The 25,857-nt window shown below is 48.2% G+C and overlaps 1 protein-coding gene and 1 long non-coding RNA gene across 3 annotated transcripts in view; both read left to right on the plus strand.

Moving 5' to 3' along the window:
* The window catches only part of LOC135898634 (uncharacterized), a 206,154-nt gene that overhangs the window by 174,907 nt on the left and 5,390 nt on the right, over nt 1-25,857 (plus strand). The gene's annotated exons all lie outside the window — the stretch shown is intronic.
* LOC135898627 (mpv17-like protein) lies at nt 190-25,268 on the plus strand. 2 transcript variants are annotated; one of them, XM_065427677.2, is made up of 4 exons: nt 190-832; nt 21,082-21,152; nt 22,152-22,280; nt 23,990-25,268. In XM_065427677.2, exons 1-4 carry the CDS (start codon nt 490-492, stop codon nt 24,017-24,019), a joined length of 573 nt encoding a protein of 190 aa, XP_065283749.1. In that variant the 5' UTR covers nt 190-489; the 3' UTR covers nt 24,020-25,268. The 2 variants fall into 2 exon arrangements, with proteins under 2 accessions (XP_065283749.1, XP_065283750.1); XM_065427678.1 differs by lacking the exon at nt 190-832 and adding an exon at nt 4,406-6,878.

Genomic DNA, 25,857 nt, shown 5'->3' on the forward strand with positions numbered 1-25,857 from the left:
AGCTGTGACTGGCTGTGAGATGAACTATTTACATGGCAAAAAACTTTTGCGATTGGTCAGTCATAAAAAAACTAAATTACAGTAACACTTTTTTTCTGTCTGCAGTACGTTACAGGTCATTAAACGATTTAAAGATAAATTTCGAATAACAGTTTTCAGACAGTCCCAAGGACAGGGAGCAACTAATATGGCGGCCCCCGTCGTGTTTCGCTTTGCAGTAGACTTCGGCGCAGAGCGCGGCGTCGGCTGTTGCGAAAAGGTCTCCAAATCAACCGACGTGGGTATCGCATGACACGAACGCCGTCGGCGCATCGCTTTGCAACTCGAGTGAACTACGGCTGCGACGCCGATCAAACGCGACGCGTCGTAACTCTAGCGATCGAATACTACACGACCTTCTTTTTGTAATTAATTAAACGGCCGTGCTCCGACGCGTACGAACGCAGTACTCCGTCCCGCCCTTGGGCGCGCAGTGTTTTCCTCGTAAACATGCAGCGAGTCGCCACCAAGCTCGGACGCATTGCGGCGTTGTTTCGAGAACGTCCGCTCCTCGCGAACATGGTGTCCTACCCGACGCTGTACGTTGCCGCCGAGTTCTCGCAGCAGACGATTCTGATGCGCGTCGACGAATCCCGCCGCCAGCGCGGCTACGACTGGAAGATCATGCTGCGGTACATGGTCTTCGCCACCACGGTGTCGGCGCCCTTCCTCCTCTACTGGTACCGGTACCTGGACCGCGTCATCCCTGCCAGAGGCACCAAGGAGGCCATCCAGAAGGCGTTGGCGGACCAGGCCGTCTCGTCGACCATCATACTGGCCGTTTTTTATCCCGGTGAGCGGGCCCGCTAATTTTCTTCGAGGATGCGGATTGTCGACGCGGTGCGTGAAATGCTCAGCCGTCGAGCTATTTCTTTTTCTAAACGAGAAAAAAAAATGTACTCGGAGAAGTAAAAAGAAAGTAAATGTTGTATATGCAGTTTCGAACACCACCTTGCAGCGAAGCAAACAAAATTAGCGTGGTAAGTTCATTACACACACACACACACACACACACACACACACACACACACACACACACACACACACACACACACACACACACACACACACACATATATATATATATATATATATATATATATATATATATATATATATATATATATATATATATATGGGTTTCTCTGCGCAAGCTGCCCGACGAAATCAATCGCGGTCGAGAAGAGTTTCGATCCATATCGGGCTCGATCGCGATCAAAAGTGGTCGTGTGACACCGGTGTAGGAAAAAATACTGTGGTTATTTGCTTGTAAAATCTAAGGCTAATTGCTTTAGTTGTTTAGCTCTGTGATACTACACTTTTATAATTCCTGGTTCGGCTTGCTTATAGTATAATGCTGTATAAGAAATAAGCTCCGGAGAGTCCGTAACGTCTGAATATTTTGTTGTTATCACTTCTTTCTTTCTTTCTTTCTTTCTTGCCGAGCTGTGGCGGTCGGCCACTTATGCTGGTATGCCGCCGAGCCTCCGTCATGTGCCATCAATAAAATAAAAAAGTAAAAAAAAAGAAATCCTGTCGACACACACTTGCTCTTTCAAAACTTACGCGCACTGAATCGCAGAACAGAAAACAGATGCAGAGACTTACTTAGTGACAGCATTTGCGCACACTTGGTAAGTGCCCTAAGTACCTAATATCAATGTCACCTGACACCGTTGAATGACACGCTTAAATGTTAAAGCACGGAAAGAAAACGGTATAATATAATTAACGTGGATCAGCTACGTGGTCCAATTAACATACTTTCAGGATTCTCGCAGAAAACCTTTTTGATAATATATATTCTCTTTGAGTCAACTCGTAAATCCTTCCTACACGGAGAAGACCATATATTGCCGTGTATATTGTTGTAAGGGGGTTCCAGCTCACTGAACCGCAGGCTATAAAAAAAAAAAGAGCTATCGTGTTCTATGAGTGATTCAAGAGGAGGTTTTCCGAGAAAGTTGAAAACATGACGTCAAATTAATGTTGTAGCTAGGCTCCACAACGTAAAAGAAAAGAGAGAGAGAGAGAAAGCAAGAAATGAAGACGAGCTAGTTGCATTAAGTTAATTAGTTATTTAATTAATTATTATTTTATTGATTTATCTATCTTAAATTACCCTACAGGCCATTTGAAGGGCATTGAGTAAGGGGATTAACATTTTATAGAAGGCAAGCAATTCAGCACCAAATACTGACCTCGAGTTACACATTCGGATTCAAAGCTTATTCCTCCTGTTTTTTTTTTTTTCTTACCGCCACTGACGTAATATTTACGGGGCTCGCGACCAGGATTCTAATGACGGCGCTCCTAATTAACGCGATCAAAAAATATTTTCAAACCCGTCTCGTCCAACTTTTTTTTTTCTTTTTTAGGAAGCTCCAATTTACCCCCAACTCTTCAGAATATTTGACACGCGCATTTTTTTTTTTTTTAGTTAAAGTACCCGACATCGCAACCTTGACGTTCTTTCGCGACCTTCGTGCCATGCGTTTAAAACGTAAACATCGACGACTCCCAGATTAATACATGCGCATCAGAATTGCCGCCGGCCCTTCGCGTTACGTTTTGGAATCCAGCGGTCTTTTTTCCCCCTTCTAGCTCGGTGTAGCGCTATGTTAGTATTTTTATGTATGTATAATTACTGCCAAGCTGTTCGTATTACATTACATTGTATAACACTAGAGGTTAACCTGCAATGGTAAGCTGTTAGAATGCCTTGTTAATTGTCGCCCTTTTTGTATGCCTTGTATATTGGGGGCTCGGGCGCTTCTCAAGTGAATTGATTTTCACTTTTTGCCCGAGCATTCCCGCATTGTGATGATGCAAATAAACTTCAACTTCAACTATGTCGGTGGCGGGCGACCATTGGCAGGATCTACGCGCTCCTCGTTGTTCTGTCGTCGAAAGCCGACTATCTTTTCTTGGGTATAAAACGTCTTGCCAGACTAACGTAACACAATGTTTCGCACCGGACGCGCGAGCTTGAAGTGCAATATATGATCGGGCGTTTTTTTTTTTTTACACGCGATTCGCGGTCGCCAGATAACATGTGACCGCTAGTCCTTGTACATGCGGGAACACTGCACTTGTATTTTCATTTTTTTGTTTTCTCTTTCTTGGAATTTTGTTTCGTTTTGTCTCGTGTGTGTGCGTGTGGGTTGTAGTTCTGCCTAGTCGGTTCGGTCGCTGGCGCAATAAGTTTCGAATAAAAGAGAGAGAGAGAGACAAAGAGAGAGAGAGAGAGAGAGGAGGGAGGGAGAGAGAGACAAAGAGAGAGAGAGAGGAGGGAGGGAGAGAGAGACAAAGAGAGAGAGAGAGAGAGAAGAGGAAGCAGTCGTTAAAAATGAAGTTCATTTCTCTTTCAACTGCTTTCAAGGTTACGCACGCGGAACGACGCAAATATAGACGTGCGAAAGCTGGAGCCAAAAGACGTGAGCTTCACTCGCCGAACGCGTTTTTTTTAAAGCGCCTGCTTTTTCTTTCTTTTCATTTTTTCTTTCTTTTTTGTGCGGTTTGCTACACTATAAGTGACTCTTGCTCTGCTGCAGCGGTTTTTCCTTTTCGCTTTTTTTTTTACCGCGTTTACTTACGTGAGCAAACAAAAAGGGAGAGCGATCGACGGAAGGAGAAAAAGGAGAAAAAATGCATTTGACTGCTTATTCGCTTTGGACTTGGCTCAAATGGTCGCCTAGGCGAGGGGCAAGCGACCCACCAAGGTTCCCCAATGGAGTTCGAGAAAAGAAGTACAGAGAGAAAGGAAGCAAAATAAGAAAGCAAGGGAAGAAAGAACATTTTTTCTTCGCAGAATGAACGTCACATACGTCCAGCATACATCCCAAAATATGGTTTCTCTCTCTAAAAGGAACTATGAAAAGGAACCATATATACGGGGCGGACTCCAGCTTTCACCCTCAGTCGAAAACAACGCTCTCACACCGACTGGACGCGTACTCGGACAAAAACCGAGGGGGTCGGTTCCAACGCCCATGCGGGCGGCCAGCGTGACGGCAATCTGCGGTCACTCAACGAGCGTGCATACTCTAAATGCACGGTTGCTCCGATTTCTCCGTGACACCCTCGCCCACGTCTCCGCTTCTCTTTAACGTGAAAGACACATAACAGAAGGCAAGAAAACGAGGCTTGCGGGACCGCTGTCCGCAGGCCTCTCCTCCTCCTGCTCCTCCTCCTCGGCTTCACCGCTGCAATCTCATCTCTTCACTCTCGCGTTCCTTTCCCCCTCTCCTTCAAGCCCTTACACAGCCGCTGCTGCGTGTGTCCCATCTGGAGGTCGTATCAATGATTAGCCGGCCAGACTGGACGTCTCCCCCGCCGCCGCTGCGCTTTCTTCAGGGACGCGGCGACGTACCCAGTCGACGGCGACGGTCGCCTCCTCGCAGACGTGTCCGACGGACCCGGCGGGGTGCCCCTGCGTAAACGGTGGTTCCTGCTGCGTCGCGGGCATCCTCGAGTTTGTGTGTGTGCGTGCGGGCGCGTTTGGGGCAACGTAGCGAGTCTCTCCGGGGGAGTGCGCCGACCGTCTCGCGGCTGGCTTGTTCGAATTCGCCCGCAGGCAACGAGACACCTGCCAACTGTGCTACGTCGTACAGCGACGACGGAGAATCGCAGTCGGAGTTGGATCCAAACCAGCTACGCCGTGCAGCAGGAGGCTACAACGGAGGACTGCCGTAAAGCTCTGCGCTATCTGCGCTAGCTCGTCACTTGAGAGAGGAGGAGGAAGCTCATTTCCTTTCGTACAAGGGTCATCGTGCCTACGGAACCGCTGCACTCTCGAGTTGGAGAAGGAGAGCTCGGTTTTCGATCGCTTCGTTCTCTCTCTCTCTCTCTGTTTATGGTAGTTCAAAATTTGTTCATTCACTCCTTCTCGAGCGTGCCAGATGTGACACCGATTTGCTCGAACCCCGTGGCTCGAACCTACAGCTCTGTGTGTGTAGTACGTGTGCAGGCGTTGAAGCGGCAGAACTCGATCGACGTCGTGACAAATCGTGCGTTGTCATTGTTCGTTTGCCGGCCGCTCGTCCACTCGCACGTCGTGCGTGTTTTTTACGCCGGTCGCAGAGCCGCGAACGGTTGCGTAAGGACCTCGGCGACGGAAATTAGGCCCCGACGCGCTCTGCAGTGTTTATCTTTACGACCGTGACGCCCATGGACATTGTATGCTCGATTCCCATCCCGTGCCGACCGAGCAACGTGTCTATCTTCTGCCCTTCAAACACCGTACCGTGCACCCCTCCCCCCACCCCCACTTTTTTTTTGTTCCTCTTTTTAGGCGAGAAGACACCAACTGTTCGAGTTCCCAAACGCCGTCGCGTCTTCCCTCCACTGCACGCGTATACGTTATCAACAGCAACACGCGTACACGGCGACCGTGCGTATTGCGACTGAAGGCCGAGCACACCTGTACCGGTCGGCACGCGTGCAACCTTAGATCGCCGCCTTCTGTCGGCGTTACGACGTTCGCGCGCGGTTGTGAAACGTGCACGCTGACGCAGTGTGTGGGAAAGAGACAACTCAGGACGGAGGTGTGGTCTTCGACAGACCGTTGTGTACGTACCAGTTCCAGTTGCGGCCACCGTGCATGCTTCCGGGAGTGCATAGAGTGATCTGCGAAACACGTCACCCAGTCGTCGCATTCTGTGTTGTAGCTACAGTTCCGGACGAACGATCCTTTTTGGCACAAAGCCTCGCGTCCTTCAGGAATCGTGGAGACCGCATGCCCTATTTTGGGTAAGGGTCACAACCGTTTCGGGTTTCGACGACGGTGTGTGCTGTGAAGTGTGCCTCGCGATCGCACGTCTGTATGGTCGATTCTTGCTACTTTGATTGCTGACCTGGCTTTTTCGGAGGTCGGAGCCTTTGTCCGCGAGTAACGCATCTTGTATGCTCTTTCTGTCCTGCTGACGCGCAAGAAACGTCGTCCAGGAAACAACGTTGCCCTTGTTCAACTCTTTCACGGACCCCGTCCGAGTACCCCAGACTGCCCTTTTATAACAACTACGCTGCGTTGTCAACTGCGCACATACTCGACAGAACGATCACGGGACGTCGCAGGCCTGTTTCTGTTGCGCTTTGAATAATCAGCGAGCGAAGGGTTCGCGTCGCCCTGTATAAGAGGCTGGCGTAAGCAAGTACGCTGCCCAGCATCCTGCAGGATCTGTAAGCTGTGACATTCATATAGGCCTCTGCGAGCCCTCGGGTTCGGAATCACAACTCCGAGTGCGACCTTGTCCTTCTCCGGTAGACACCCGCAAACTGACCGTCAGAACCAAGCACCTGTCTTCGTGTTGGTTACAGTGCAACTCCGAGTGCGACCGTGCCCTGCCCTCAGAATCAAGTGACTGTCGTCTGGCCAACGCTGTGGCTCCAAGTGTGATCGTGTTCTGCTTCTGTGCCATTATACCGGACCTCAGGGTCAAGAATAGCTCTCGTCGAGTTGAACACAGGCCTGCAAACAATTTGCGCGCTCTCCGAGAAGGCCTCGTTCGTCATGCAGCATGCCATCGCCAGGGCACGGACGCTGTTCAAGACTCGTCCCCTGTTGGCCAACGTCGTCTCCTTCGGCTCCATGTACATCGGGGCCGAGGTGGTCCAGCAGACGATACTCCAGAAGCTGGACCCGTCTGTGCGCGGCTACGACTGGCCGCTGGTGGGCCGGTACGCCGTGGTCGGCACGGGCATCTACGCGCCGGCGCTCTTCTACTGGTACCGGTACCTGGACCGCGTCTTGCCGGGCAAGCTGGTTGCCGTCGCGGTCAGGAAGGCCCTCATCGACCAGGTCTTGGCGTCCTCCACGCTTCTGGTAGCCTTCTACACGGGTGAGAAAGACAAAAAAAGAAAGCGCATTTTAGAACGTCCATCCGCTCAACGCTGTACGTCTACTTAAGAAAGGGGATGCCAATGCTGAGTGCTACCCTTCGACAGAAGTGGTCAGTGCGCTTCATTGACACACACCGCGGCAATTCCTGGCAATCGTAGCGTCTTCTTCAGTCAGAGGGTGGCGCTGTGCTCAACTCGGTGGTTTGTGATAACTCGAAGGGATCCAGCCCATTACTTTTCGAAGCGAGATCGGGATGCCTTAGAACACGCACTTGTAAAGCGAAGTACAACAAGGAAGAATGAGGACGTGCTTGCAGGCGGTAGAGCTAGGGCAACGATGGAGCATGTTTTATTGGAATGTGAAGATATGTGCCCAGCGGTCGATTTAGGCACCTCTGGCCTCCTTGAAATCCATGGTTTGAGCGAGAGCAGGGGAGAAAGTAAACATGTCCGCAATAGAGGTTAGTAAGAGGCGATTGAAAGATTGGTGGAAGAAAAAAAAGTCCATCAAGGTAGATATTTTGGCTTGTTGGTGCAACATTTTGCAGTTTTTTTCCTGTAGCACATATAGCACAAGGACGTAGAAGGGACGTAGAAGCACCTGTGTGTGTCTGTTTTATCTTCTATACGTCCTTGTGCTGTTTGCGCTACAGAAAAAAAAATTGCAAAAATCGAAGTAAGGAAACGAGAAACAACGGAGGCGTACAAAAAGAAAGTTCCCAATAGGGGTTCAGAAAGTTTGGTGATAGGTATTCTTTGTGTTTTTCCCCTTTTCTTTCCTTTTTAACATAGGTAGGACATTAGGCAATATAGTAACAAGAGCTTGGTGGCACAACCCATCGCCCCGTTCCAGAGAGGACGCTCATAGGATCCATCCATATCCATGGAGTGGACGAATAATTTCGAGTTGACGTTGGTTTGAGGATGCAGGGTGGGGGAAGGGGGGTAGTCCTGCGCTGTAGTTTCCGAGAGCGCGCGGCCGACTTAAATAAGGAGAGAAAAGGGCGTGTTTTCAGCATTGGACACCTTCGTTAACACTCTTTAAGCACCCCTATGGCTTCTTCGCAGCGACGACAACACCCTGCGATAAATTTGCACTTTTCATGGCTTTTCTTATTGACCGACAATTCTTCATCTATCTTGCATGCATTTCCTTGTGTTTGACGTGGCTCTCGCGGTATACTTCGATGCCACAAACGACATGCGCGTATCAGCGTGCCGTGCAACGTTCCCGAGAGGAAAGTAGCGAGCGCTTATTGATAAATGAGATAAGCGTACGCAACACTGATGACAGTTATCTTTAGGGTGTAAGCTTAGTGCCAAATGATGTGAAATGTTTAGAACGCGCAGTCACAGACCCCACGGGTGCACTTTCAGTTACCTTGAATATAGTTAGTTTCGCAATTATAGTGGCGTTTTCGTTTCACCATAGCATTCCGTGTCAATGCATCTCATTTGGCTAAATTGCAGCGCAGCACTCGATCGCAACAATGAAATTGCCGTGTTCGCAGTTAAACAGAGCGAAAAAAAAAAGCAAGACAAGAAACTGCAGGATCTAATGATCGGTGTGTTCAAGTACTTAACGTTGCCGCACTACAATGGGCATATGAAAGATGCCGCCTAGTGGGAAGGGTTCTGGACTATTATGGACCACGTGGTGTTCCTTAAATTGCACCCAAAGCTCGGTATACGAGTTGCCATTCTACTCCCACTGGAACGCGGCTGCGGGAATCGAACCTGAAACGACCTCGTATTCTCACCAGCAGAACGCCAATATATAGAAAAAGTGAAGCGACATAGGATGCTTTTTTTTTTTTGCGCTCTGTCGCATCCTTTCCCGGTTTACAAAACTCAACATCAATCGAATCGACCCTTCAAGTTCTTCGGCAATACGCTTGCTCCGTTTATTGAAATCTGCGCAGCTTTGTTCTCTTGTGGAGCTCGGTTCAACTAAAACATGTGCACAGACATTATTGTCGGGACCAAGCATGTCCCACCTAACTGCTAGAGCGAACGTCTCGGCAAGGGCGTAGTCTTTCTTCGACGCGAAAACTCGTGTAACCTAAAAAAAGGTAAACGAGAAGAAAGGGGGTTAACCGAGGGGCCCGATTTTTATTAGTCATATCATATATAAGAAGCCAACAAACACTCACACCAAGGACAACATAGGGGAAATTACTTGTGCCTAATAAATGAAATAAAGAAACAATAAATTTCGATAAATCGATAAAATCGATAAAATGATAAATCGCACGCGAAATACGAAGGTTGTGGGTTCGGTTCCCACCCGCAGCAAGTTGTTTTTTCATGCACTTTAATTTCCATTAATTTATCGTTTCTTTATTTCATTTATTAAGCACAAGTAATTTCCCCTATGTTGTCCTTTGTGTGAGTGTTTGTTGGCTTCTTATGATATGACTAAAAAAAGGTAAGTGTTTCTAACGCGTTGTAGTTGAACCAATTGCCACAAGATGTCCCTACAAGCGCTGCTGCTGCCACCCACACACCTTCGGTGTTGCGGTATATTGTAAATGGTAATACGGAGAAGCTATAGGGCTAGCGTGTTCTAGCGTGTTTGCATGCGTAATATTGTTTACGGAAATAAGGAACACGTGACTCGTGTGGCGGAATCAGTGGCGCTGGTAGCGACATATCGTGGCGAGTTGCTCAACTACAACATGTTAGAAACACTTTATGAGTTCCACGAGTTTTCAAGTAGAAGGGAAGGTATAAAGAAGCACTATGCATTAATTATTATCTCGTTGTCGACACTAAGCCAGTAGCTAAGTATTATATATGGCTAGTAATTTCCTTAATTTCTGTGTGCGCGCTGTGGTTAAACGCTGCACCAGCAGACGGCGTCACAAGCGCGGTTGCTCACTTGCACGCCATTCGTATTCCGTAAATGAGAATACACGCACACGGACTAGCTAAAACAGTATCCACTCTCTATTGGCGCACCATTTACGGTGATGAAAGAATAACTGCAGCTAGGAAGTGGGGCAACACACCCGTGGTCCGCAGTAAGCTTAGTGAGATTTGGGTATGTGGCCGACCCCCGCCAACTCGATTTCGGTTAATTCGTCTATTCGCTTAATTCGAATGCATTGAAAAGTTCCGGCGAGCAACAATGTATTGCTAGGCAAGCAAAACAGGGAAGCTCGAACGCGAAAGCATACTGCTCGGTTAATTCGATCTCACGGACTCCTACTGGTGCCCCTTCTTGCGCGTACAACGGTTTCTAAAACATTGAAAACAAGAAAGTGAGTTGACGACGATACTGTTTTGACCATTTTGAGAATTTCGTCAGCGACGACGACAGTGTTGAGGTCTGTGGGCCATTTTCTGGCGACGACACTGTCGTTGGCGGTAATACGAAGCAAAAAGACATTGCGGACTAAACCCAGCAGTAGAGAAATTATTCGAATTCGTTAATTTTGCTATAATTTGTTAAGTAAACTTTTTGGGTAACTTGACCAAGTCTTGCGATCGCGCAAGGCCGAATTTACGGCAGTCGACTGTACCGCTAATTGTATAGCCAGTGAGTTGGCAAGGCATATCTACTTGGCACGAATTCTGAGGCTGGCACCGGTTTCCAGAACTGTGGCGTCAAACTTGCGGCAAAAATGCACTGTTCTTGCACTTACCTTTTAAAGAACACGCTGTTCTGTGCATTGAAGCACATTAGTGACTGGAAGGCCGATGCATTTCGTCGGACACGTTGAAAATTAATATCTCGCAACTGGGTGCAGTTCTGAGAATTCGTTCCAAGTATATATGCCTTGCATACTCACCAGCCACAATTTGTCGATTGAAATATGTACCTTAAGGTAATTATGTTAATTATTCAATTACGTAATTTGATTTCTAGTGCGAAGCAATGGCCACCTTGTCGAGCAATTTAGATCAATGGTCAGAATTGTGTATCTGCCGCACGGTATTATTAAAAATTTGGTGCTGCTGGGGAAAAAAAAGCACCGTGTATATACTAATCCACAATTCCCATGGTATAGCTGGATGACTGAAGCGCCGGAGTTCCCCCTGTAATTTTAGCAGGAAACTTACCATAAACAGCTGCCGCCTATCATCGTTAGGATATTGATGCAACATGAAAGGTATCGACAGTGCTTGAACAAGTTGCCGAGGCACGGGCTTGCAGCTCTGCGTATCGCAATAACGCGAAAGCGAGCGACCGGTTCGGTTTGCGAACCGTTGTAGTATGTTCGCGCCCCCCTAATCGCTGCTTAAAAATTTGACGACTGTAGCTTTCGACTCCTGCATGGGGTACTGTATAATGCAAAGATTCCTTTCGCGCTCGGTCGGCAATTCTATTCCATTCCTCTCATCCACCGCTCCCGAAGTGCCCACCGTGTTGATGACGTGGCTTGTATGCGCTGTGGTCGTACTAGCCGCCATGTTGGAAGACCAGCAGCTCGGCGAGAAGCAGTGCGGGGGGTCGCGTTTCGAACGTTGTTTCTGCCGTTGTTCTGGCACGGGTGCCAGCGACGTTCTGACAGCGTCCGTATGACATTGAAGCAACTTACCCCCTCGGCATTGAACATGACACCACGTGGGGTGCTTCTCAAGTGGTCCGCTGACGAAGCACGAGGAAGAAAGGAATTAGAATAGAAGCAGTTAAACTATACCCCGATACCATGGCTGGTTATATGCTGCTTCTTTCTTTTATTTTTTTCATCAAAAGTATAGAAAGCTTGTCAAGTTTGTACATATGACGATCGCAATGCGAAAAATGCGCGGTTAGCGGAAAACCGCGGACTATAGGGGCCGAATTCACAATATCTTCAGTTCGTAAGTGCTGTTTTTCAGTGGCTGGCTGCCTTCTCTAGTTATATAGGTCTAGCACCAGAATTGGCTGAAATTCGCTCTGGTGAAATTTCTAGCGTAAGAACGTTTCGTGAATGTGGAGCTGGGAATCTGTGAGTTTTAATATCGTCGCTTCTTTCTTTGTTTATAACATTCCGACGAGATTAAAGAAAATTTCGCTGTAAAAAAAAACAATGCTCGTCGCACGCAAAGAAAGTCTGCATTTGAAACAGGCCGCAGTGCTATGGTGGCGCGGACATAATTAACTTTAGCTAGATATTACAAGCGGCAGTTTAATTATGCCGAATTCAAAGCTGATTCTTATAGTACGCATATGTTCAGTATTGAAGCCACACGTACTATTGCTGCAATACAATGCCGCTATTTTAGAATTCTTGTAACGCGATTGTTCACTAGAGCCGGTTTTTTTACTATAATTGGAGATCAGGCTATGACAAAGAAAGAAAGAAAGAAAAGCAAAGCCAGCCCCCACTTCACTTCCTCTAACATGCATCAGTTATCCTCACAAGAAGTTATTCTCACTAGCCGAAGAGCAAGGTATTGAACAGCGCTTCCAGGAAACATAAAAGAGCAACTGAGCATGTGCACGCAACCACGACTGAGCGCAACCACAATTGAGCACGCACAATTTACTGTTATTATGGGCAGCCGCACAAATAACACACACACACACACACACACACACACACACACACACACACACACACACACACACACACACACACACACACACACACACACACACACACGCGCGCGCGCGCGCGCGCGCGCACGTACATACACACGCACGTACATACACACGCACGTACATACACACTAAAAAAGCGACAAAACGCACGTTGCATTTATCCAAACTCGTGCTAGAACGTCAAAAGTCAAAGGAAATTTTAACCAGCGTGCCGAAGCATCCACATTTCTCGTCCTATATAGTTTAACTGTTCGCGTGAAATATTCGCATTGTTTACGCGAGTCTTGCGCAAAAAAGCCCCATGCTCGCGATTTCATTGGCGCAATCCATAACGGCGCATAACGCGTCAACTTTGTCAGCTTTTGTCGTTGTAATTCGTGCTGCATCTCCATCGAGGAGTTAAAGCAGTTGTACAGTGAAGCTCCATTTGAAAGAAAAGCCCGGTTTCCCCGCATTTTCTCTTTTCGAATTGCGTATATATTCTCGCCTCACTCCGCTACAGTCGACGTCTGAAACAGAGAATAACCGTCTCGCCGGCGACTGCCTGCTGACACTTCCTGTTGGGCAACTGCCTAGCAATCGTGGGCGTGTTCCGCTCTGCCAGGCATGCAGTTCCGCATATATGCAAAACGAGGAACCGACGGCCTGGTATACTGTAGAGTGAACGTAACCCTCCATCGATCCCGTGATTCATGCCTACAGCGTGAGACTACCGGGCGTTTCTCCAGCGCCAAATTGAGCAAGATGTCTGGCTTACTAGCGCAGGTTAAATTAGAAAGCACGGTAGCCGAAGCTGAATTGGTCCCCAACCATACTGGTGGGTCCAAGAATTAAAATAAAATAAAATATCGAAAGGCTTTACGTAAACGGCGAACGCAGTATCTGGATAGGCGTTATTCACGCCAGTCGCGGGTGTTACTCTTTCACTTCGCAAAAATAAATGGTTAATTAGGTTTGATTAGCTAACGTTTGATGAACTTACCTAACGAGACACGGCGTTAATGCGACAGTTGTGGAGGATGTCGAGAGATGACCAATAACATCATTTAAAGCAACATAGGTCTCGCGTGGGCCCTTCTTCCCCGACGCAATAAAAGAAGAGTAAATACTGCGAAATTTAAGATTTACCACCGGCAACGCCTTCTCTCGCCAGCGAAGACAGCGGTCTCAAACGTAAACTTTTTTTTTTTTTGCGCAGAACATTCTAAACGAACAAGCCGACCAAAACATTAAAAAAATGGCTGTGGCTTAGGTAAGGTTAAGCCCAGGATGCGAAGCATACTAGCCTTTATTTTAGTTGTTGAACCACTGTTTAGCCTGGTGAACTGCTGTTGCTTGGCTATATTTGGTTCGGCTAGACGAAGAAACAACTCATGCATTACTGCTTCGCCTTCAAGAGTGGAACGCGACAGCGTTCCCGTCGATCCGCCAAGGGGTGTAAGACAATGGGCTACAGGGCAGCGACTACGCGCCCCGCATTGGACGCGGTGAGCGTCGAGCAAAGCAGCGTTCGGCGCGGCAACGAAATGTGCGCCTGAGCAAGAGACGCACGCCTTAGAAACAGCGCGTTTCTAAGGCAACACCGCATTCACTAGAGGCGCTTTTGTACCGCTTTGAAGCGTTGTACTCGTGGCTCAGTGGTAGCGTCTCCGTCCCACACTCCGGAGACCCTGGTTCGATTCCCACCCAGCCCGTCTTGCAAGAGTTGAGCCAAAGCCACTTCTCCTCTGTCGTGACGTCACGGTGTCACGTGGTTTCATGGCTACACCTCCGCGCCTGAGGAGCTGGGTTGAGCTCTCGTAATATGCTTCGCATAAAATAAAATCTCGGGCCTTGGCTGGATATATTTCGAGATGCGAGTGAAAAAGAAATGCAATTTCAAGCCGAAGGCGAAGCAATTAATTTAGCGAGAATAGGTATAACCGGGCCAGTTGGTATAGATCCGTGGTTGTGGAAGCGCAAACACGCATAACGAAGAAGAACGAGACACGGTGAGCGGAGTTGTGTCTCGTTTCTTCTTCGCTGCGCGTGTTTGCGCTTCCAAACTGCCACGAATTAGGCGACAGTTAGCGTCGCGCGCGAGCGGTATCACCGCGCGGTGTCACGCGGAGGCCCCGACGACCCACGCGAAAGAACCGCTATACTGTGCCGCAGGAACAGCACCCTGGCTGATACCGGGCATCTCAAAACGCGGCCACGCACTGTAAAATAATTTACGCCCCTTAAACGTGAATGAAGTTGTAAATTTAACTGTAACTCATACCCTCTTTGGGCGTATGGGTGCGAGTTATAGACACATTTTCACCCCCCCCCCCCTGTCATTTTTAACGGTGCAAATTATCTTACAGTGCGACGACGTGGAATGCCAGCAGCGGCGTCGATTGTGCTGGAGATTATATATACGGCGGGCAAACAGCCTGCATGTCTGTCCGCGTCCATTAAAAAGGATTAGGCACGCATTCAAGCTTGGCGTCTTACTGTCCGTTCCCCTCGGACCGGTGTATGTGTGAACCACCGTGGTGCGGCGTGCGCACAGCTTGTTTAGCAGGAACCCTATAACGATTCTGTGCACAGTGCTCGTGCCAGCAGCGGAAGCCCACGGCGCTGCGCCGGCTTCGGCAAAGAGCCGATTGAATCCGCCGTGGTTGCTCAGTGGCTATAGTGGGGGGCTTCTGAGCACGACGAGGTCGCGGGATCGAATCCCGGCCACGGCGGCCGCATTTCGATGGGGGCGAAATGCGAAAACACCCGTATACTTAGATTTAGGTGCACATTGCAGCCATCACCTGTCCATCAACCTTCCTAGAAAAAGTTACATCCCACCTGTCATGAAAAAAAAAAGTTTTACTTTCTCATGCTAACCCCGCCCCTTATGTAAAACCCCCCTACAGGGGGTCTTTAAGGAAATAAAAATGAAATTAAATGAAAGGTTAAAGAACCCGAGGTGGTCAAAATTTCCGGCGTGCCTCATAATCAAAAAGTGGTTTTGGCATGTAAAACCCCATAATTTAATTTAGTAAGAGCTGGTTGAGCGAAGCGTGAAGGCGCGGCGCGTCCACTCATGCTTCGCCGCTTTTTTTTATTTTTATTTTTTTTGCAGCCGAACGCGCAGCGGGCGTTCTCTGGATGCTCGACTCTCTATACGCGTGGGCCGCGCATGCGCCATCGATACCGTGACAGCACGACGGCGCCGACGCCGACGGCACTATAGAGCGCCTCGAGTGCCCGCGCATTTGCTTTCGCAGTAAATCCATCCCCGGAAGACCCCGAGCAATATTTTTGCGCTGCTAATCGGCAGTACGATTCAGCGACGAGGGGCACAGTTTTGCAGACAATGAAAATAGTCATGAATCGCGTGATACGATGACTTTTCTCTTTCCCACGCCGCGCGCGCGCGCTCTTACCCCGTAGAAGCGATGTCACGTGATTAAACTTTACACGCTAGAACGGTGACAGCACCGGCGCTTCCAGTGGTGGCCCTCGCGCTCACATTGAGCCGGTAGTAAAGGAGACACGCGCTTATACTTATGATAGCCCATATAATTTAAACACGAAGTCAACGTAATTTCAATGCAGAACACTGGGCTTAAGACAGACACGATCGTGGCCCGGCGCTTTGGCTCACCGGAAATGCGACTCTATGCATCTATGTAGCAAGAAGCTTTGAAGGAGCCCCGATCAGAAGGCTGGTTAATGCAATAGGATTTCGGTAGAAAATTATTCGACGCTTACAGGTGTGGGGTTGAATCGCCTAATGCTTTGGTATGAATAGTGGCGCAACTTTAGAGGCGCCAGTCGTTACATCTCTGATGCATACAATGCATACTGTCGTGATTATACAGGGCGTTTCACCTTGCTCGGGCACAGGTTAAATGAGAATTGGCTATAGTCGATACAAGCAGATGGGACCGATACCGTATCCACGTCACCTCGACGATGTCAAGTTATGTTTTTGCGACGCGCCTATAGTTACGTAAATGTGCCTAGTTAGGTAACGTTACACGACAGAAGAAAAAAAAAACGCGGCAGAGCCCACCTCACTATGTCTGTCGACGGCAATGCGTTTAGCATTCAAACAACATAGCGACACAACGTGACGGCGCCGTCGAAACGCGTTACGTATGAAGCGAGTACTGTAGCGCCACTCCTCGTTCGCGGTTCTCCGAGAACACGTGGCGCCATCTCGCGCCACCGCCGCGAAGTCCGTGCGTGGTCTCCGAAACGCATGGTGCGCACGAACGCCGAGAAACGCGTCGTGCGCCTGCAAGTTGACTCCTCTTCATTGCTGCTTTCTTCAAGCGCCTTAAACTTCGTAAAGTAGCGACACTCTCCTCCTCCGCCTTCACTCCTCGCTTCTTCTCTCTTTCACGCTCCCTCCTCGACCGTGGCGCCGCCTACACTGCTCGAGCGTAGCAACGGCGCCAACATGCGCTCCTCGCCACTCCGTAGACGCTTCTCGAGCAAAAATGGCGCTGAAGCAAAGCGCGAGGGCCCGCGTGATGCTATTAGGCCAATAGTGACGCGGCGTCGACCTCGGCCAGAGCGCGCCAGGAAGAGGCGGCATTCTTCAAAGCGTGGCACTACTTTGCGAAGTTTAAGGGGCGTGCTTCTTTCTGGGCACGCTGCGCTATCTGGTGGCACCGCCGAGAAGTGCGCCCGTGGCCTCCGAGACCGGAAGCGCGGCGCGGCGTTGCCTGCGGACGCTTACATTTGTTCCATCGCTTGCCGCTTCTCAGTGGCGCATACCGAGTATAAGCCGAGTTCGCGAGAAATTCACCGAAGAGCGGTACGTATACGGAGTGCATTCATGGCACAGCTCGCTAAAGCGCTGGCGTGGAAAACGTTCATTGAAAAAGCGGCACACGCGACCGGTGCATTTTGTAGCGCAGTCCGCAAGTGTTTCGGGTTGCTGTCCTTGAGGAACCCTTGTGACGCAGGTCGTTGTAGAGCGGCACATTCCCAGTGACGAATAGCTAGTTACCGAAGTCGGTGTGACAGACGTTCATTGGAGAACGGCACACACCTATTGGCACATACGAAGCGATCCAAGTTGGCATAAAACAGAGGTTCATTGAAGACCAGCACAGACCGAGTACTACATACTCAGTGCTCCGAGAGTTTCTTCGAACAGCGGTGCCTATACCCATCTGCAATGACCCATGTCGGCGTGAAAGAGGTTCGTCGAAGAGCAGCACGCGTATGTACACATTGCCACATACTCCGCGAGCCAAAGTAGTCCGATGGTAGGTTTCGAACCCTGTTCCCTCAGCACAGCAGCCCGATGCGCTACCCATTCGATCGCGGTCTCCCCAGTAAAACCCAGGTAGGCGAGAAAAAATTGTTAGGTGCACATGATAACCTCCAGAAAGTGAGTGAAGTATCCCGAGAATGTTAACGCATTAAAAAAAAAGAAAAGAAGTGATCATGACAGATTCTATAAGCACGATCCTTTGCTGACAACGCCGATAAGGTCCGTTCCAAGCAAAAGGGCGGACTGAAACTACAACCGCTAACATCAACCCTGGACGAGCGGGTTCCCGGCACATATCGGCACTACAGGGCACGTAATTAGAGACGTACTGGCGAATGAGGCATATACGCATATGAAGATTCACAATTTAGGGCCGAAATGATAGTCTGATTAGTTGACTATATTTTTTTATCATCTCAGGAAGCGTGGGCACACGGATACAAAAGAGCCAAGGACAAAAGAAAACACAGGAAGATCATACGCAAGTAAACAACGCCTCTTGGTATTTGTGTGCTCTTGTGCACGCTGGTGTACATCACATGTTAGGCTTATGTGCCTGAATGTGAATCATCTGACTATAGTGCCTGAAATCTCATACTAGCTATCGCATGCAGTTGTCTGACTAGGCTGATTACAACTTTAACGAACCGGGACCGGCCCTGAATGACTGCGAGCCGTTTGCAGTCAGTACCATATCCGTGTAGGAATCAACGTTTCTTTTTCGAAAGCTGGGTACAAGTTGCGTGCGATGCACACCGTACAAAATGTGACCGGCCGCGTCTGCAGTGATGATTGCAATTTATTCCACATGCAAGCAAGCACGTGTACGGTACTTTGGATGCAGCTCAAAAGCTGTCCGTGCATGAGTGCGTAGCTGCCTAGCAGCTATTCGTCAGAGCTGGCTTCTCCTCAATGGCAGTCATAGTGAGGAGAAGCTCACTTCAGCGGTTTTCATCGTGTGTTATATAGGGTGCGCCAGCTAACGTTAGGCAGTCTGTCTAACGAAGAAAAAAATCATAAAAGAACACGGGGGCCGGGTAGAATTTTAAGACCCACGGTGTGCGGTCTTCAGAACGCTGACGACCGAACACCATAGGTGTTATACTTGTATCCCGCACCGTGTTCTAAAAATCTTTTTTTTCTTTCGTTGAACGTTAGCTGGGAGACGTTAACGTTAGCTGGGAGACGCGGTAAACGTAAACATTCCTATAAAAATAACAGGCCCCGTACTCTAATTCTATATGATCATATGCGTTTCTGCCTACCCTTATCACGTCCACAGTGTAGGGTAGCAAAACTGAAGTTTGTCTTCTGGTTAGCTGCCCTGCCACTTGCACCTAATTCCTCTCACTATAGGAACGTGATAATTTTTGTACATAATTCTATCGGATCATATATGATTATGAATACCAAGCGTATGATCGCGATACAAAGGAATTAGGAAAGCAAGCCCGAAACTACCTCTTTTTTTCAAGTAGAAAGACACGAAAATGACCCTGTGATATTTAGAGGCAGACGGATTCATATATATTCATAGACGGATTCATATTCATATTCATAGACGGATTCAACCCCGCAACCCTGTACAACCTTCTTCCTTTTCTACAGAACTTGTCATAATGTGGCACAGTGTCTAAATAAATATCGTGCTTAGTGAACGCGTTGTTTTAGTTTTAAGAAAAAGCTCTAATAATAGGCACGTACGATTTCAACGAAATAGCCGAACGCGGGGCGCAACGTTTCGCGTGAACGTTCACTGCTTAAGACCAGAGCATACAGCTCAGCAGGAACGCTATTAAATCGTGCGGCGTCGCGGAACGCAGAACGCTGTCCTGGCACGGAGCCAATCGAGCGCAGCGTTCACCGTGCGTTCACTCCGTAATTTCCTTTTCTTTTATGCGAAGCATACTAGCCGCACAACCACGCTCTTCCTTGCTGCGCCGCGCGCGGCCGCGTAGCTACCATATGACGTCATAACAGCTGCAAAAGCGGAGGCTCAACTCGTGCGCTCGCTTGCGGCCGCATAGCTACATAGCCGGGTCTCAGCTCGTGCGCTCGCCTGCACGAGTTGTTTCTTCGTCTAGCCGAACCAAATATAGCGAAGCAACAGCACTTCACCAGGCTAAACAGTGGTTCAACAACTGAAATAAAGGCTAGTATGCTCGGCATCCTAGGCTTAACCTTAGCTAAGCCACAGCCATCTTTTTTTTTTTGTTGCAGCTGAACGAACTGTATACTTTGCCGTCTCTGGAAGACCCTCTAGAGAATGCGACGGCGGGAACGCGCATCAAACGTCTCGTAATATTTGCTATCGTAATAATACGAATCTGGCAGTTTCGCCCTGCAAGGGTTAACAGCGTTGCGCTTTAATTTCTCGGACGGTGTTCTAATTATACGTGGATGCGGCTAACGCGGATGGGACGAATAACGGTGCTGCGCCAAAATTTCTGGCACCTTTAAGAGCCTTTGACACGCCGTGTGTGTATGGGGGCCCTGTGCATAACGGTATCGCGCCCGCGCCCCGCTATACGCTGCCCCGTAAAGGCGATCCTGCGCGCCAGTAAGTAAAAGTACACCATTTTCAGGTTTGAGCAGTGAGGCTGTTTTTGCACTTTCTCATAACAGTAATAGTCTGAGAAGATTTAAGATAACAGCCGTGCGCTGTTAATTTTACGTTTCGTGACGTTTATTTGCGAACTGTCCTACTGGCAATTCTGAGGAATAATTCAGTCAAGAACATAAGACCTGGTTTGTTACGTAGGAAGTATGTTACGTAGGAAGACGCGGACGACAAGCTATGTACAAATATATTTACAAGGAAAATACGCTGCGCTTGGCCAAGAGGCAACAGCCCGCGCTAGCTTCTAAATCGTCGTCGTCGTCTTCACACTGCTGGCCTTTCGTGATCGCACATATTGTGCCGTAGCAATATATATATATATATATATATATATATATATATATATATATATATATATATATATATATATATATATATATATATATATATATATGTATGTGTGTGTGTGTGTCAATGCTTACTCATGCTCCTCATGGGGCCTGTATCTTGAAATAAACACATCATTTCACCCACCCACCTACGCACACACAAACACTCACACATGCATACATACATACATACATACCTACATACATACATACATACATACATACATACATACATGCATGCATGCATGCATGTATGTATGCATATATATATATATATATATATATATATATATATATATATATATATATATATATATATATATATATATACAATCGGCTGCACGCGCTTCACATACATAAACTTTCTTTATGACTTTGACACTCCTAATGATCACGCATTAAACAGTACAGTTCCTTACAGGTTGTGCTCCCTGATCGCTAATCGTCCCTGCTTCCGGTCTCTGTGCAGCCATGAGTGCCATGGAGGGCAAGGAAGACATCTTCGCGGAACTTAAGGCCAAGTTCGTACCAACGTACAAGGTATGCAACCTGCGTCAAAGTACCTTCGGTGCACTCTTCAATAGACCACACTTGCGCTTGCTATCTTGCTTTGACTTCACGGTCAAGTACAATGGAATTTCGCTTTGAATAAACTTGTTATAAGTAGTGTATATTTCCGAAGGTAGCGGTGGTGCGGAGCAGAGGTAGAACACCGGGCTTGTCATCTGAAGGTCGTACGTTGGAATTCTCGTCGATTTCACCACACTGTTCGGGATTCACAGTAAAAGGTTTTACACCCTTAAGGGTGTTTGCTTGTCCCATGAGTAACACCCCTACCACTATGGCGTTTAAAATTTATAGAGGACGTCAAATAAACTCTAGCTAGACGTGCGACGAGAAAAGACGCAATTGAGAACTATGTAAGCATTCTTACAGCCTTGGGCGCACCGAGAAACGCGACAGGAGAATTTGATAGCGGCATATTTGAAACTTAGTTTAATGCACTTTTATGTCGCCTGTCACAGCTGTCATCCATTTTACTTCCAAGGAAAAGTCGGCAAACAAGATACCACCATTGGTTCCCACCAACAATTTGATCTTAACCCTTAAACGTGAGGGTGTTTGCCATGGGACAACCGAACACCCTTTATACACTCATAAAGGTGTAAAAATTTTTAGAGTGTGGAGCATGCGTATTTCTCCGCAAATATCGAAAAATTAATATCCCGACACTGATGTTGCCCTGAGAATTCGTTCGAAGTGGACCCGCCCTGTGCACTCCGCCGCTAGAATTTGTAAATTGCAAAATAAACCATGAGGTAATTAGCTAAAAACTTAGTGAAGTTTCGTTAATTAGTCGATTATGGCATTTCAACTTTTTGTGCACGTAATGCCCGCCTCCTCGAGTAGACCAGCTCGTGAACTAGAATTGTGCCGCCTGTCACGGGCAACCTTTGAAAAAAATGCTTCAAAGTGTTCGCTGAAACACCCGGTTGAAGCGCGGTCATGCGCACATCCGAATGCCCTCTCTTTTCGCAGCTGAGTTGCTGCTTCTGGATCCCAGCGCAGTGCTTCAACTTCTTCCTGGTGCCGCCCCACCTGCGCGTGGTGACGGTCGGCATCTGCTCGTTCGCGTGGGTCAACGTCCTCTGCATCATGAAGCGCATGGTGAGCCTCTATACGCAGTAGCGCGCGCGCGCGCTTTCCCTATAAACTGTAAAATAATTTACTCCCTCAAAAGTAAAAAAGGGTGTAAATGCGTCTATAGGTCACATACTTAGGGTGTTATTTATATAACGGGCACCCTAAGGGTGGGAGTTATAGACACATTTACACCCCCTTTTCACTTTTAAGGGTGCAAATTATTTTACAGTGTAGAGTATATATACTCCATATGTATACGAACTGTTGCTTTACCACAACTCTGCATGGAAGAGATGTTCGCGCAAAAGACGCGGAAGGAGCTGTTGGAGCTACACCCCTTAAAAGAAGGTCGTCAAAAAGAGAGGCGCTGATGCTGTGACTCTCCTTTGGCGGCTTCCGACTCCTGTTCTACCCCGGAAGTATTCACAAGGACGGGCCACCATCTTACGTGTTCAGAAACCGGCTGCCGTGCTGTTAGAAGTTAGTGAGCTGAACAAACAGCCCGTTTTGGCTGAACGCGTCCAGGGAACTTATTATTGTTTTTTTTTGTGAAGCTTTGCTTATTTTTTATCGAAGACTGTGAAAGCCCGACAGGAGGGAGTTGTTTAGTATGTCAATGAAGATATTATTAATCAACGGTGGGCGTAAAAGGTAAGCAACTCCGTTTACACCTGCGCAAAATTAGGCCATGTTTCCCCAGGCTTCCGTAGTTTAAAACTGCGCGAGCGTTTGGTCTAAAGTTCGACCAGCGAAGAACGGTACCGCTGCATCGATCAACAGTTCTTCGAACGAGCGATGTCTCCGAATTGGTGCCCACGTTTCAACAAGTGGACTTGTTTTCGTCGGTGCGACAACAGGGAAGTTGTTGCCCTGACGAAGGCGAATTCTCTGTTTTGAAACATTGGTTCCTCCCGGTGCGCTGGCTTAGTCAATATGGCGTTGTACTGCCAAGTTCTATAGGTCGCAGGTTCGATGCCGAGGCCACGGTGGCCACATTTTCCCCCGAAGGGGTACAAATGGAGAAACGGTCGCATAATTATGTTTAGGTCCCCGCTGAAGAAAGACAGATGGTCGAAATTAATCAGGAGTCCCCTAGTACGGCTTGCCTCACTTGATCGTGGTTCTGGCACGTAAAAAACCGAGATTTTGTTCGGTATGCATTGTACATTGTCTCGATCGATCCAGTTTGTGACATTCCTTGTTTACCCACTGATGATCACTTCGGCTCCACGTCTTCCTGTGAGCATCGGTCTTGTTTGGATAAGTACCGCTGCAAGCACAATGGACAGCTAGAGGCCGGCTCTCGATTTATCGCTATAATTTTTTTCATACAGAACTTAAAGTTCATTGTCTATACAACTGTATGCTAGCAGTCTCTAGAGGTCTTGCTTGTTCGCATCCAGAACTTCAGCCCTTGGATTTATGCTAATGTGGGTATGCAGGGTATCCAAGCTAACAATAGCCAAGCTGTTAAAAGAAAAAAAAAGATGAAAAAAAACGGTGCAAAATACGATTATAAGACACCTAGCACGGTCGGCAGTCAGACCTCTGACGAATGAGCACCTAGGTATCATACTCGTATTTTGCACTGTGTTCTTTTAAATACTTTTTTTTTACTTAAACAGGTTGGCTAACGTTAGCTGGGACACACGGTATTAGCGTCCAAGCGTATAACGAACTGCAGCAGTTCTGTTTTTGCAAGGGCCCGTCTCTTTGCTCTCTCACGTACGCAGACCATTAAGACGCATGAGGAGGACGCCTAGAGCGACGACCACCGGGAGGATTGACGTCACTACCGCTGACGTCAAGCTCATCGCTCGCTCGCCCGGACGTGACGTCACAGCATGTGACCGAAAAGGAACCTCGCAATGGAACGACGTCATGTCCGCCGCAAGGAAACGACCGACAGTTTGTTAACGTGCCTCTAGTCGTCCGGGCGTCAATCAAAAGACGCACATGTACCGCGCAATGCCTTTCTTCGACCGAACTGTTACTTCGTTAACGGGTAACGTTCGTCGTCGCCACGAAGGAAAAAAAAATTGCCTATACCGACTGAACGTTGACGCGCTCCAAGCGATACGTGTTGCCTCGTTGTGTGCTCTACTCAGTTTCGGTGATGTGAACGTCGCCTCTCTGGCGCTGACGTGAGGGGGCTTGAGTTGGATTACTCACGGATAACTTTTTGTGGCAGCGAAAGAGAAGCCACGGAAGCGAAGCGGGTGACAGCGCTCCTGAGTGAAGTCCCACAGTCTCGTTTTGCGGTTGCTTAAAGTGGAGAACAGGGAACAGAAACATCTCGTTTCCGTTTAGCACTTACAATAAGATGAGGCACAAAATACACCCGTTGGTGTTAAAATTTAATTTCATTTTTTTCCCGCTTTGATGTTCGGCGTTTTGGCAAACGTGAAACCCTCGCAGGTAGCAAGGCGACGCTGATTCCGTATCTCCTTCGCGAAACAGAAAGTGCTATCGGACGCGGCCGGACTACTTGGCGCAGTGATACATGTGCAGAATGTCCGCCCCTTTTAGCTTTTCCTTCACTGTCACAGAAAGTTGTTCGCGAGTGTGCTTGAATGTTTGGCCTCTGTGTATAAAGCGTGCCTGCAGTGAGCCGCGCAGGTTGCGGGAAAGAAACTGGGACGTTTGTACTGGCCTGTTGAAAGAACCGTGACTGCTTTATCTTGTTCTGGCGGTCGACAGTCATCTATATTTACAGCCAGGTGAAGCGGAAGTCTCTTGAGAGCCTGCTTCTCGCGCAGTATACCGTATAGCCGCCATGTAAGAGGCGTGAGCGGGATTGGACTTTGTCCTGGTTGTGTGTCTCCGTGTGCCGTCTTTAGCGCAGTTGTTCGTACAGCCTGTTGCGAAGTGCAAACGCCGTAAGTTTTCAACAAAGCCTATAGGACCATTTAGATTTCTAGATCACTGTGCGCCTTTATCAGCTGCCGTGCCTCTATTTGAACGTCACATTAGCTACAGGATTTGCCCTTGTCATTATATCGTTTTATTTGATTCTGTGTGAGTCAGTTTTTGTGACGCCTTTGTAACGTGTGCAAGGTGTCCGTGAGTGGCATATAAAGCCCTCTGTCGAGCGGCTGGCGCACTTTCGTGGTTGTTAGGCTTAGTATAGACGCCATCCATAACCATCGCGTTCGCGCGTCATCTACTACCGTCGCTATAATGCTCAGCACCTGAAAATTATAGAATTATGGAATCTCCCTTGTGCCGGGTCACGCGCATGCGCACTGACTTACGTGATCTGCCAGAAGACTGTAGCAGACGACGCGCGAGCGGGATCAGGAAGCGCATCGGCTAAATCTACCGCGAGAGTGCGCTTGTAGATCATGCAGAGTGCTTTGCTTGTATGCCGAGCTACACGTGATCCCATGATCTCTGTCGCAGGATATTCACACTGTACCACCTACGAAACCGTATACAGCCGGCGTCAAAAGTTTACGGGACGCGGGAGCTCGGAAGATAATCGAAAGATGATTCGGCAACCTGGGACACACCGCCCGAAATTTAGATCTTCAGCCTCGGCGGGCACACGTGACCACCTGCACAGTGCTGCGCCAATTTAGTGGCTGCATGCATGAAAAAA

Source organism: Dermacentor albipictus, chromosome 8 (assembly GCF_038994185.2).
Source record: "Dermacentor albipictus isolate Rhodes 1998 colony chromosome 8, USDA_Dalb.pri_finalv2, whole genome shotgun sequence".
NCBI classification, from domain to species: Eukaryota; Metazoa; Arthropoda; class Arachnida; order Ixodida; family Ixodidae; genus Dermacentor; species Dermacentor albipictus.

Bases quoted from the DNA above. Each gene is read 5' to 3' on its own strand.
- LOC135898627 (XM_065427677.2), top strand. From the start codon at position 490: ATGCAGCGAGTCGCCACCAAGCTCGGACGCATTGCGGCGTTGTTTCGA. The intron at 833-21,081 runs GTGAGCGGGCCC...GTCTCTGTGCAG, and splicing joins ACTGGCCGTTTTTTATCCCG to CCATGAGTGCCATGGAGGGC. The intron at 22,281-23,989 runs GTGAGCCTCTAT...TCACGTACGCAG, and splicing joins TCTGCATCATGAAGCGCATG to ACCATTAAGACGCATGAGGA.